Source organism: Typopeltis vanoorti, chromosome 9, assembly GCF_054136105.1.
Source record: "Typopeltis vanoorti isolate ZY-2024b chromosome 9, IOZ_Tvanoo_1.0, whole genome shotgun sequence".
Classification (NCBI taxonomy): domain Eukaryota; kingdom Metazoa; phylum Arthropoda; class Arachnida; order Uropygi; family Thelyphonidae; genus Typopeltis; species Typopeltis vanoorti.
The window spans coordinates 120,215,275-120,229,451 of record NC_143557.1 but is presented as its reverse complement, the minus strand read 5'-3'; the positions used below and the strand labels follow the sequence as shown (position 1 = coordinate 120,229,451).

At 36.1% G+C, this 14,177-nt stretch overlaps 1 protein-coding gene across 1 annotated transcript in view; it reads right to left on the bottom strand.

Moving 5' to 3' along the window:
- The window catches only part of LOC150103475 (uncharacterized), a 384,849-nt gene that overhangs the window by 131,094 nt on the left and 239,578 nt on the right, over positions 1–14,177 (bottom strand). The window contains exon 11 of the mRNA XM_090397834.1: positions 3,323–3,400. Within this exon, the coding sequence (XP_090253960.1) occupies positions 3,323–3,400 (78 nt within the window). The remainder of the gene's footprint in view (positions 1–3,322; positions 3,401–14,177) is intronic.

The window sequence follows — 14,177 nt, the reverse complement described above, 5'->3', positions numbered from 1 at the left end:
ATAGCTTAGGAAACCTAAAATCGTTTGTGAATAAAATCAATTCCATACATAACAAGATAAAATTCACTCTGGAAGTTGAAAACAACAACCATCTGCATTTTCTAGACATCTTGATAAAAAGACAATCAAATGGTTAAAAATCGTTTAATTTTCTTGACCATAAAGCTCTGGAAAAACTTTTATTGGGATTATATTGATCAAGTGTATATAATAAACAACTAAGTTACACCAACTAGTTTCACCAACTGAGTCTATTGGCATCTTCAGGGTACATAACTGATGTAAGGCACTAAAAAGTAAAAAACTGTTACAAACTAAAATCAACCGATTCAAATTATATTAAACAAAGAACAGAGCGCGTACAATACATTCATAGAGCGTGGATGATCTCACTTGTTGTTATTTAGGAACGTTCTATAGTTAGCACTATAATTCAGTTCTGGCGAGTTGAAAGATCTGATAAGGGTTTTCCAGATTACGGGCAAGATTAGTCCTTGGTTCCTTTTAAGGTTTTGTGTACACCGGGCAACTGTTGTGGTCTCCTTAAAAATTCGGGAGCGGAAGTCCTCCTCCATGTTGAGGAGGACTTCCGCTTAGGACTCGGTTCTTCAACATGTGTACAATACTAAGTTTCTGAGAAATATGGTGTGAGGAAGTGAAATGTAAATAACGTCACTTATCATGAATGGATTTCCTCGAAGACTCGTCCACAAGATACTTTTCTCTGAACCCCGACAAAGACAACAAGATGATGTACGTTATATTTCTACCATCGTCATTCCATACTTAGGGACAGTTTCAAATAAGATTGCTAGACTCCTTAGACCACATAAAATAAGAGTGGCCTTTAAACCCACAGAAACGATTAGACAATTCTTAAGATCTCCAAAAGATAGCCATCCTTTCTCCAAATATGCTGGAGTTTATAACGTACCATGCTCGTGCAGGTTGAATTACATCGGCCAAACTTCAAGGAGCCTTGAAATTAGGCAAAAAGAACATATAGGTGACATCAATAATAACAGAGAAGAAAAATTGGGTTTAGCTTTTAATTTCTCAAGAACGAACCATACCATAGAGTGGGATAGAAGCACAATTCCTTACATGGAGGAGGACTTCCGCTCCGGAATTTTTAAGGAGGCCACAACAGTTGCCCGCTGTACACAAAACCTTAACAGGAACCAAGGACTAATCTTGCCCGTGATCTGGAAAACCCTTATCAGATCTTTCAACTCGCCAGAACTGAATTATAGTGCCAACTATAGAACGTTCCTAAATAACAACAAGTGAGATCATCCACGCTCTATGAATGTATTGTACGCGCTCTGTTCTTTGTTTAATATAATTTGAATCGGTTGATTTTAGTTTGTAACAGTTTTTTACTTTTTAGTGCCTTACATCAGTTATGTACCCTGAAGATGCCAACAGACTTAGTTGGTGAAACTAGTTGGTATAACTTAGTTGTTTATTATATACACTTGATCAATATAATCCCAATAAAAGTTTTTCCACAATCAAATAGTGTTCATTTATCTATTTACAGAAAGCCGACAGACACTGGAAGATACCTTCATTATACTTCTAACCATCACAAGATACACAAACTAAGCATTATCCATATGTTGAAAAATAGAGCACATAAGTTTATATCAGAAGAGGAGGATACACAGACTGAAATCTCAATAATAGCCAAAACATTATCACAAGGATACCCTCTGAACATCATCAAAAAATATCTATATGGTGACAACCCCAGACAAGAAGAAGAACCAAACTCCCAGCACATTTCTACTGTAGTGATTCCCTTCATCAAGTCAATTTCTTATCAAATAACCAGAATACTAAAAGTCGTCCACAACATCAGAGTGATCTTCAAACCAATCACCAGTATTAAACATTTTTTAGGATCACCAAAAGACAAGGTGCCATTCTACAAATATCCAGGAGTATACTACATTCCTTGCTCCTGTGGTCTCGCCTACATCGGACAAACTTCACGGAATTTGGAGATCAGACAGATAGAGCACGTTGGTAATGTAAACCACAACAAAAGTATTTCTTCCGGCTTAGACATCATTTCTGTACATCTAACCACACGATAGAGTGGCAAAATATCTCCATGCTGTATTTAGATGACGATTATAGATGTTATTTATTCAAGGAAGCAGCAGTAGTGTTAAAAACTGACAGAAACCTCAACAGAAACCAGGGTACTATTCTTAACAGTTCATGGAAAAACCTCATCCTCTCTCTCTCTCTCTCTCTCTCTCTCTCTCTAAATCTATCTGAACTACAGCTAGCTAGTAATCACATTATGCGTTTACAACAAACATGCTGCATGCATGATAATGATTAAGAACAATAAGTCCACTCAGTCTCTGTCATGCAAATGTGCAACCTTAGCTACTAGAGTGTTTACAATGTTTTTATGTTCCTTTCAATTTGCATTTACTAGTATTTTTTATACTTTTCTGTCAATGCCTTGAAAAAGCTAGACAGTTTGCTAGCAAAACTGGTAGGCAAAGAATGTTAAAATATTTGAATATGGTCAGCATTAAACAATAAGTTTTTTATGCTTAACTTTCAAATGACCAAATATGTTTAATTTGATAAGTTTCTCCCTCTTACACTCAACATTTTCAATTTTAGTTTCCCTGCCCAATGACTTCATCTTGTTCAGAAAACAGTAACTTCTTCAATCTCTTATGACCTTCCATGTTCAAATGCAACCCATCTCTTGCATACAGCTGTCTTTTACCTTCAAACACACTCCAGACATCAACAAATTCCAGACCTCTTTTTTTGCACATTCTTGCAATCATATCATTCATTATCATTGATCGTTTACTTAACTCATAATTGCCAAAATGAGGCAACACACACTATCCTCCTTTTGAAACTTTTCTTCTTCACGATATCTAACAATGTTTTTAAATCTTTTGCTACCCAATTAATACCACCACTCAGGCCATTTGTACCCACTATAACTATCATCTTTTCTGCATCATGCCCTCTCTTTATTCCTAAAGTCACTCTTAGTTACACAATATAACTGATTCTCACTATAGCAAACACCATAACAAACTAACAAAAAAGTATCAACTGAAGTCAAACAAAAAATTCAACAACAAACTATTCCTGTATTCCCTACTAATTTGCTACAGACTGTAGTTATGAAAAGATAAAAGTGATATTATAAATAATGGTAAATACAAAGTCAAAGATTACAACAGATTGTCATTATTCTGGCTGAAAATTAAAGCACTTTGGTTTTTTAGAGATCAAAAAGTCTTCTGAAGTTAATATTAATAATTTTACTTACTAAAAGTTCACATTCCTTCAAGGCATCATATCCATCTCTTCCTTGATGAAGGTAATTCTTTGTAACTAGCCTGTATTTCTAAAAAAAATGAAACAGACTTTTAGTATTTGATACATGAATAAAAATAATAATAAATAATATACAATATTAATATTATTGTAGGTCTGAGCTTTCCAAACTTTCAGGACCTGCATATCCCTTTTAAAATTTTAGTAACACTCCCACATCCTCTCAGGTAAAGGCAATTTGGGAGAAGTTGTAATAATATTTCATTCAAACAAAAAGAATCATAAAGGTATTTATTTTTTAACATTTGCATTATAATAATTTAACTGCTCACACTCATTACATATATTTCATCCTATTGCATCAACATATTCTATCAAGAAGTACTACAACTGTTTTCATTCCCTTCACTATTTTCTACTATCATTTCAAACAACCTGTTTATTAACAGTGATTCATGATAAGGAGTTTAGGAAATACAAAACAGAGATATTAATATTAATTAAATATTTTATTATTAAGTATTATTAGACTGCACCTCAAGGTTTGTTATTAAGCAACAACACAACTTAAAAAATAAGAGTATTATCAGCACACGTATAATAACCAATTCCAGTAATATACTTACTCACTCACCACTTCCCATGCAAAATATCATCACTTTTTCCTCACTCATGAGAACTTTATGCAATTTCAAGAACTGCCTTATAATTATCCCATCATCCACAGCTCTACACACACACGCATATCTCCCGTAACTTTAGAATATTACCAAAATTTTGAATATTTTGAATACTACCAGAGCAATAACATTTTCTATTATTTACTGTAGCATTAGAAAATAAAAACAGAAGCATCACTAGAATGAGTAGATATAATATAATCTACTAAAAAGCTGACAGAAGAAAGTCATCATTATCAAGAACAATAATGTGAGTTGGAAGAAAAATTAAGATAATGGCAATCTATCAAAAGCCTTCACAAAAGGGGGGGGGGTAGAGGTTTGTTGCCTTGGTTAATATGTTGGGAACTCAAATTATAGGCATTAATGAGAACTGGCTATCAGAATCAGACATATTGACTGGTATCAAGTGTAAAGGTTACAGTATTTTTAGACAGAACAGGAGAGGACAGGATGTGCTGCTAATGATGGATGACTTGAATCCAGTTAGTGTTGATAACTATGATTGTAGTACTAGTAACAGTATTTCATGTGGCAGTGAATTTGAAGCCATCTGGCATGAGGTGGAATCTAACAAGATCATTACATAATGGGGTGTTGTTACAGAACTGGTGGATCAGTTGCTAGTGAAGAAATGCACCACCACATAGAAATGATGGGAGCGAAAAGAGTAACCATAATGGGAGACTTTAATTATCTAAATATTGATAGGGTAGCAGTAAAATCTAATGAGAAGAATAAATCTGAATTTCTTGAGCTGTTGTCAGACAACTTCCACAAGCAGCATGTGACAGAAGGAATTCAAGGTCAAAGAGTGTTAGATATGATTATAGTGTCAGAGAGTGTTTCAGCTAAACACATAACTATTATGCCTCTGGTTGGTGACAGTGATCATGCAGTACTCACTCGGGAAGTGACTATGGTTATGAATGTTCTATTCAGAAAAGGTTACACTACAAAGTGGGAAATTATGATCAACTGAGGAGTATCCTAAGTTCAGCAGAATGGTATCAGCTGCTGGATGGGAACAATATTGACAGTGCATGGGAAGCATTTAAAAAATACTTAAATGATGCAATATCAGAATGTGTCCCAAGTGTTTGAAGAATAAATAGGATAGGAGTCAAATGGATGCGTAATCTTATTAAGTAAGAGATTTGTAAGAAATGGATGATGTGGAAGAAATACCATCTGCATAAGGATGATGCCCGTAATGAAAATTATAAGCAGGAGGTCAGAAGATTCACAACTATAGTATGGAAAGCTGAGTCTGAGTATGAAAAGAAACCTACAAGAATTCTATCAATATGCTGCAAGTAAAAGAAAGAACAAATATGAAAGAATAACTTTTTTGAATGCAGATGCTGAGAGGGTGACAGATGCAGAAGAGGTTGTTTAACTAATTAGTGCCCATTTTGCTAAAAGCTATCAACTTAGTGTATGCAACATTGAGTTCATTGCCACCTCTTGTGAAGAGGAGGTATTAGAGCTGTTGCACAAACTGAATAAGAATTCAGCAATAGAGACTGATGGGGAAAAGAGTGTTCTACAGAACTGGCTATTCCTTTGACCAGGCTATATAATTATTATTATTGTTACATGACACCTCAAAGGGGTCCAAAGACTCATCGAGTGAGAGTAATTGCTCTACAACTCCGTCTCCACCACTCAATACACCAACTACAGTGAACCGCAACTACCATCATCTACACCAAAGCCATCTACTGCCCACCACCAGCACTAGTATTTTCAGACAATCACAAACATCCCTGCACACGGTGAGATTTGAACCTGCATTCTTTCGGGTGGAGAGCGGATATACTAACCAGTCAGCCAACCAGGCCTCAGAGCAGGAAAGACTGAATGTATCATAATCCCATTGCACAAGGATGGTGCAAAGACCGATGTATCCAACTATTTACCAATCAGCAGCTCATGGTGAAGATTTTGGAAAAATTAGTTAGAGTTCATTCAGAAATGGGATGACATTGCATTCAGAATGGGATGACAGTGAATCTCTACTTTACAATGAACAGCATGGGTTTATTAAGGAAAGGTCATGTCTTAGCAACTTGCTCACATTCTATAATAATGTTACCATTAAACTAGACAAGGGGAAGGGATACACTATGATACTTTTAGATTATGCTAAGGCTTTTGACAGAATACAGCATGGAAGGCTGTTACATAAATTGAAGTACAGGTAGTCCTCGTAAGTCGTAAGTCGATTCTGACGTAAGTCGAGGACTTTTGTTAATTCTTGATTTGTTTGATTTCTGCTATAATATTTTCATAAATTAGGTTTCTATATAACTTAAATGGTGAAAAATGTATAAACTTACATAAACATTTATAAATTATTTATTAGCACATACAAATACATAAATACAAAATTCAGAAAGAAAAATTTAAGAAAAAAATACATAAACACATATCAAAAATGGTGCACTTACTTTAATTTGAAATTCCTTTAAATATTAGTTAACATAAACAAAAAAACTTATTAACAGTGTCTTTAATTAAACAGGTGAGTAACTGTCACTTATTTGGACGATATAGTTATTTCTCGCGATCGGGAGTATCTTTTTTAATCAGAAAATTGGTTAATGTTATCTGTTGGATTTTTTTCTTTTTTTCTTCATATATTTTGTGATAACATCTGACTGCTTCTCGAATTTGCTTTTAGACTTTTGTTAATTCTTGATTGAAGCGATCAGTGTCTAGATCCATATTTTCGAGTAGCTTAAGTCCTTGATTTAGTTTAGAAAATACTTCAGCAAATCCTTTTACAGCGAATTTTTTTCACGATTTCTCTTCTTCATCTTTCTCATTATTCCTTTCTTCTTCTACAACTCTTTTGTTTTGGAAAATCAAGTCTTGATCAGTCAGTTCACCTTCTTCGTGATCTGCAAATTCTTCCATAGCGGTAATATTGATTTCTAAATCCAGTTTACTTGCAATTTCAATGATTTCTTCACCAATTTGTTCTAACATACTATGTTCATCGTACTCTTCAAGTGTCTCCTGCAGTAGTAACTTCTTCCAAATTCTTTGCATACATTGTTCCAATACTTCCTTCCATGAAGTTCCAATGTTCTGGATACATTGGTTAATATTGCAATTTTTCCAAAAATCACGTAATGTTATAGCATCGTCGTCCGTTGCTGTTATTGCTTGAGAAAATGTAGTTTTCAGGTAATATGTCGTGAATGTAGCAATTGAACCTTGATTCATAGGTTGAATCACAGCTGTTGTATTGGGCGGTAGACACATCACATGTATATTTTCATTCAAATTGCCGATGTGAAGATGATGTCCTGGAGCATTTTCAAGCAGCAATAGAATTTTAAAAGGAATGTTTTTTTCAAGACAGTAGGCACGTATTTCTGGAATAAAACAATTTAAGAACCAGTCTTCGAATAAAACAACTGTCATCCAAGCCTTATGATTAGTCCTGTAATAAACTGGCAATTTATTCTTGTCGATGTTTTTTTCAAAGCTCTGGAGTTTTGTGAATGGTAAACAAGAAATGGTTTTAATTTAAAATAAAACCAGCAGCATTTCCTACAAGAAGAATCGTAATCCTATCTTTAAATGCCTTAAAACCAGGTGCCGACGTAACTTCTCTGTGAATGTAAGTTCGTTATGGCATTCTTTTCCAGAACAGTCCGGTTTCATCTACGGTAAAAATCTGCTCTAGCAAATAGCCTTCATCTTTCTTCATCTCTTTCAGATTTTCCTTGAAAATTTCGGCACTTTCAAAATCGGAACTAGCGGCTTCTCCTGTTATTTGTATTTTATATAAGTTAAATTGGCTTTTGAATCAATAAAACCAACCTTTACTAGCATTAAATGTATACTTGCTGTATTTATCTTCTTGTTGTTTCCTTAATTGTCAATAGGCTGCGTGCTTTTGTTTGAATCGTAAACAAACTGAGAGGAATATTCTTGTTGATTTGATCATCTATCCATATCATTAAAAGCTTCTCCATTTCATGAATTGGCCCTTCTTTTTTTTCGTTAAAACTATACATTTCATATTAACTGCCCCTTTAGCTGCCTCCATTATTCTTGATTTATCTTTTATGATTGTTGAAACAGTTGAATGCGATAGTTTTTCTTCTTGTGCTATTTCACCGACTTTCTTTCCTTTGTCATATGCTTTAATGACCTTCATTTTAACATCTAAAATTAAAGCTTTCCTCGCCTTCTTTTTTATGTTGGAATTTTCATCAGTAGTTTTACTTCTCTTACTGGACATGATAGGGTTATGACGAGATACAAAAATTGCAACGAGAGAAAAACAAACACTTCGACTGCTGATTAGCAACTAACGTGCCAAAGGCTGTGATAAGTCATAAGTGGATGAATCATAGCAGCGGCTATTGCGTATTGGTGATAGGCTTTGCTTGTCGACTAATGGCGACACTGTGATGTGTATACAAATGCAATGTGATATATGTATGTATATGCTGGCAGCAAAGTTAAATTAGAGAATTTTTAATAATAATAAATGCTGGCGGCAAAGTTAAATTAGAGAATTTTTAATAATAATAATTTTGCCCGTCGTAAGTCGAGGACTACCTGTATATGGGTTTGGATTATAAAATATTAGCGTAGATAAGAGGACAGTTGACTGACAGATATCAAAAAGTGTATACAGGGGATGTGAGTCTGCAAGATTCAAGGTAACTAGTGGTGTACCGCAAGGATCAGTCCTTCGTCCACCGTTATTCAATCTATACATTAATGATACTGGGAAGGATTTGACAGGCAACATACACCTATTTGCTGATGGTGCAAAGATAGGTAGGGTATTCAGGAATGCTGCTAATATGCAGTACTTGCAGAATAATTTGAATAGGCTGGCCAAGTGGTTAATGTATCCACTCTCCAGCCAAAAGGCTGCAGGTGCGAATCCCACCGTGGGCATGGATATTTGTGATTGTCTGTGAAAATACTAGTGGTGATGGTGGTGGTTAGCAGTAGATGGCGTTGGTGTAGATGAAGGTAGTTGTAGTTGGTGGATTGAGTAGTGGAGACAGAGTTGTAGAGTAGCAACCCTCCATCAATGAGTCTTTGGACTCCCTGGAAGGTGTCACATACAGTAAAACTCTCGATTTAACGGACTATTAGGGGCTAAGGGTTGTCTGTAAAATTGAAAGTCCGTTAAATCGCGAATTTTAGGAATGGTATTGAAAATAAAACACTTTCAGTGATACAGTATTAATATATTTTAATGAGAACATTTTTATGTAAATACCATTTTACTAAGGATTGGGCTTGAAAAAAGCATCAAGTTTCAGTTGCCTTTCACTTTTATACTGTTTCTTAATAATTAATGATCGAAATACCTGAAAATGTTCGTAATAAGTAATCACCTCTGGATCTGAAGATACACCTATGAACGAGATGATGTCATTCATGGATAGTTTCGGACCAGCTGGAACCGCTTCTTCTTCCTCATTGTCAACCTCCTGATCGCTCTGTAGAATATCTTCAGCAATCTCTTCCTAGCTGAGAATTTGGTAGCCTGGGTCACCCTCATCAATGTCTAGCCATTGTTCAATGTCATTCTCACTGACATTATCACCAACTCGCATCAAAGTTTTGTGGGAATCAGAGGTTTCAAAACCTCTGAAATCGTATTCTGGTTCATTCCTGTTCAGTAACTTGGTTTAGCCATTAGTCAATCTCCTTCCAAGCGGCAGCAAAATTAAAGATGATGGACTTGATATTGCATGCACACAAATTTTGAAGTGTCCTGGCTCTTCTTGTATCTTCTTTAGGATTGTTTTCATTCTCCAAAACAACCATAACCTCTTCAAGAAACTTCTTCTTATACAACCTCTTGCGGGCAACAATGACTCCCTGGTCTATAGGTGTATTATAGAAGTGCTGTTTGGAAAAAGGACGATACATTTTATTCTTCCATTCCTACTAACCAACTTCTCAGCATTAGAATGGGCTGATGCATTATCAAGAAGTAAAACAGCTTTTACATGTTCATGAGAGATTTTCAGGACGGTAGTTTTGCACTTCAGGTAAGAAGTGATTGAAAAACTAGTCAGAAGTTGCCTATCATCTATTCCTTGAGCTGGAATAGATGACAGGCAACTGATTCATAACATTCTTCAAAGTGCAACGCTTTCTTGCTCTTCTGACTACCATCAGCTTGAGGCAATACGTGCCATCGGCCAGGTGTGCTAATCTCATGTTTGTTCACGATGGTGTTTTCAGGAACACAACAGAACAGGTCTGTCTCATCTACATTGTAAACTTGAGACAAAATAAGACCATCAGATTCAATGACTTCATTGATGTATTTTCTGAAGGGCTCAACTTGTTCAATATCGGTGCTCAGTGCTTCACCACATGTTAGGCTGTTCTTAATGCCATGGCGTTTATGAAAGTCCCAAAGCCACCCATCACTCGCCTGTAACTGTATGCCAATGTGTTGTGCCAGTTTTTCAGCACCGATCTTAGTTCAACAATGCCACTAGACTGCTGTTGAACGAACCACTTGAACGACTGCTGTTGAACGAAGCTGGCCAAGCATAAATTCTTATGCTTGGCCAGCTTCAAATTTCTTATTTGCCACAGTGAAACCACTTGTGGAGCTCCCAATGCTATATATTTTATACATATAAAATATATATAGATATACTTTAGCAAAAACTGAGCAAGTTTGTCTTTATTTTTGCATATGTCCAAAACTGTTTGCTTTTTCATTCTATAAAGTTCACAAACATGAGCAACAGATGCACCACTTTCCAACTATTTCTGCGCTATCGTCAAGTTTACTCGTTTTCTTTTAACCTCAGACATATTAACTGATATTAATAACGGTTTAACACTAAAAATTACTCCAGTAACAATTACTCCACCAACTAAACACCACATGTTTTGCGTTAGCAATGCTATTGACACTATGCTACCGAACCAAAGCACATGCACATGTGCGAACTCTTAGGAGTATGCACGAAATATCATGAATGCACGCGAATGTATCCGAAGATGCAATTTATAAACACAGCCAATTACTTCCAATTAATCATAGTATTATTTATTTATTTTTTTATTAATTATTTCGTTATCTGTATTCATTTGTCAAATTATATCCATTAAATCTGAGGTCTGTTGAATCGGGGTCCGTTAAATCAAGTTTACTGTAATAATAAAATAGGCTGGAATTGTGGGCATGAAAAAATGGATGTCAGTTCAATGCAAAGTCATGAACGTTGGCATGATTAGATATTCAGTGTCGTATTATATGGGTGGGATTATGCCAGAATAAACTGATCAGGCTAGGGATCTTGGAGTGTTAGTAGATAGGAAATTGAAGTTCAGGGGCTATGTAGAAAAAAGATTGCAAATACAACTCAAAAGATAATTGCAATTCTTAAACAAACTTTGACATGTAAAGATAAGGATATCATTTTGCCTCTTTACAAGGCCTTGATAAGACCTCACTTGGATTATTGTATGAAACTAGGTCTGGTCTCCTGGTTTCTGTTGTGATTCTGATACAGTAGAGAGTGTGCAAAGGAGAGTTTTAAAAATGATATCAGGATTGTAGAATACAGGTTATGAAGACAGATTAAGAATTTATAGACTGCAGACACTAGCAAACAGGAATGATATGATCGAGACATACAAACTTCTCATACAGGATTTCGGCTGATGGAATTTTTCATTTTATGGAGGGTGGGGAAAGGACAAGAGGGCTCCTTGGAAGCTGAGAATGAATGCCGCAAAGAAGGGGGTGAGGGCTAGATATTTCTCTCATAGGGTAGTGCATGATTGGAATGGATTGCCATTAGATGTTGTGTGTGTGTGTGTAAATGAATTTAAGAATAAGTATGATAGTCGGCATATAGCATTTGGCCTCCCTCAATGAGCCCCTGACTCCCTGGAGGTCTCTCTTAATAATAATAATAATAATAATAAAATCTAAGTATATCACTGTGTATGCATCTCCCTTGTCCAATACACCTGTCACCTTATTGTAATAAGTAAGCAGATTACTAAAACATGATTTCCCTTAGCAAATCCACCAAAGAGAATCCCGTTGAAAGTTTATTTTTCACTTGGTTAGAGTATAATAAAATTAGTTTAATCCTTTATCCAAGTGTGAGCAAACAAAGTTTGCGCCTGAAAGTATCTTCAGGACTGGGTTAAGGTGGTACAACACCAGGGCAACTCGTTGCAAAGGTGGAGCAAGTTACCAACACTCCTATCTCAGTATCTCCTATAATGCAAAACACATCTCCTTGCGGATATGTCTAATGTTATGCATTAAGGGAAGGGCCACTACCCAGACTAGTTTCATCCTTTATTGAGGTCTCCTCAGTTGCAACGAGTTGCCCTGGTGTTGTACCACCTTAACCCAGTCCTGAAGATACTTTCATGTGCAAACTTTGTTTGCTCACACTTGGATAAAGGATTAAACTAATTTTATTATATTCTAACCAAGTGAAAAATAAACTTTCAACATCTTTCTCTAAATCCAGAGTAATTTATTAAAAAAAGGGTGGCACACCATTTGGCAACTCCTATAGGTGGAGATGACCTGCTAATGCTTCTGCCTGGTATCTCTACATGACCGGTGAGAACCACCATACCCTTGGAGGGTAACGGATGGCAATGCTGTAGCCAATGAAGTTCTAACTGAGGCTCCGCTATTGCTGTGACCCTCCTGCCATGATCAGAGCTTTAATAGCCCAATAACACCTTATCCCTACACTGTCCTCTACAGATAACGGGGAAGATAAAAAGCATTCTTGCTTCGCCCATTTAAGCCAGTCCTTATAAGGACATTTATGAATGGTATCTCTACTTGGGCCTGGCTCCCACTGAAGAGACCTCAATAAAGGTCGAAACTAGTCTGGGTAGTGGCCCTTCCCTTAATGCATAATATTAGACATATCTGCAAGGGGATGTGTTTTGCATTATAGGAGATACTGAGATAGGAGTGTTGGTAGCTTGCTCCACCTTTGCAACGAGTTGCCCTGGTGTTGTACCACCTTAACCCAGTCCTGAAGATACTTTCAGGTGCAAACTTTGTTTGCTCACACTTGGATAAAGGATTAAACTAATTTTATTATACTCTAACCAAGTGAAAAATAAACTTTCAACATCTTTCTCTAAATTCAGAGTAATTTATTAAAAAAGGGTGGCACACCATTTGGCAACTCCTATAGGTGGAGATGACCTACTAATGCTTCTGCCTGGTATCTCTACTTGTCTCTACTTGGGCCTGGCTCCCACTGAAGAGACCTCAATAAAGGTCGAAACTAGTCTGGGTAGTGGCCCCTCCCTTAATGCATAACATTAGACATATCCGCAAGGAGATGTGTTTTGTATTATATTATATTATATTATATTATATTATATGTTATATTATAGGAGATACTGAGATAGGAGTGTTGGTAGCTTGCTCCACCTTTGCAACGAGTTGCCCTGGTATTGTACCACCTTAACCCAGTCCTGAAGATACTTTCAGGCGCAAACTTTGTTTGCTCACACTTGGATAAAGGATTAAACTAATTTTATTATTACAAAGAGAATCCCATTGTTGTCAACTGAATTCTGGATCTTGATTCTTATTAACTTCTCCAATACATTACCACAACATCTGACCACAGATTGGCCTATTATTTGCAGCTTGAGTTCTGTCACCTCCCTTACATAGAGATACATTGTTGCTCTCTGTATACTTCTTTGGAACTTGGCCTAACACAAGACTTAAATTATACAAATATGTCAATGCCTTGACACATTCCCTGAAAACATGTGGTAATATAATATATCATCAATCCCACAGACTTATTAACATCAAGTTTACTCACTTACTGATATACCTCTTGTTCACTCACAGTTAGTTTCACCTCTTCTTTTTCCACTACACTCAAATTCCACATGTTGTTATATTGACAAGGATGAAATACTTTTATGAACTGCTCATTTAGTATCTTAAAAGCCTGTGTAGCTCAGTGGATGTGGCATTTGCACACGACGGCGCTTGACTGCACGAAGGTAGACTTTGTTTCAAATCTAGTCATCGACTAGACGAAATTCCAAAAACTTGGGTTTTTCATCCCATAAACTCAAGAAAATCGACCATAGAACCCACATTATTTCAGACATTAAATATATTGTGTTAGG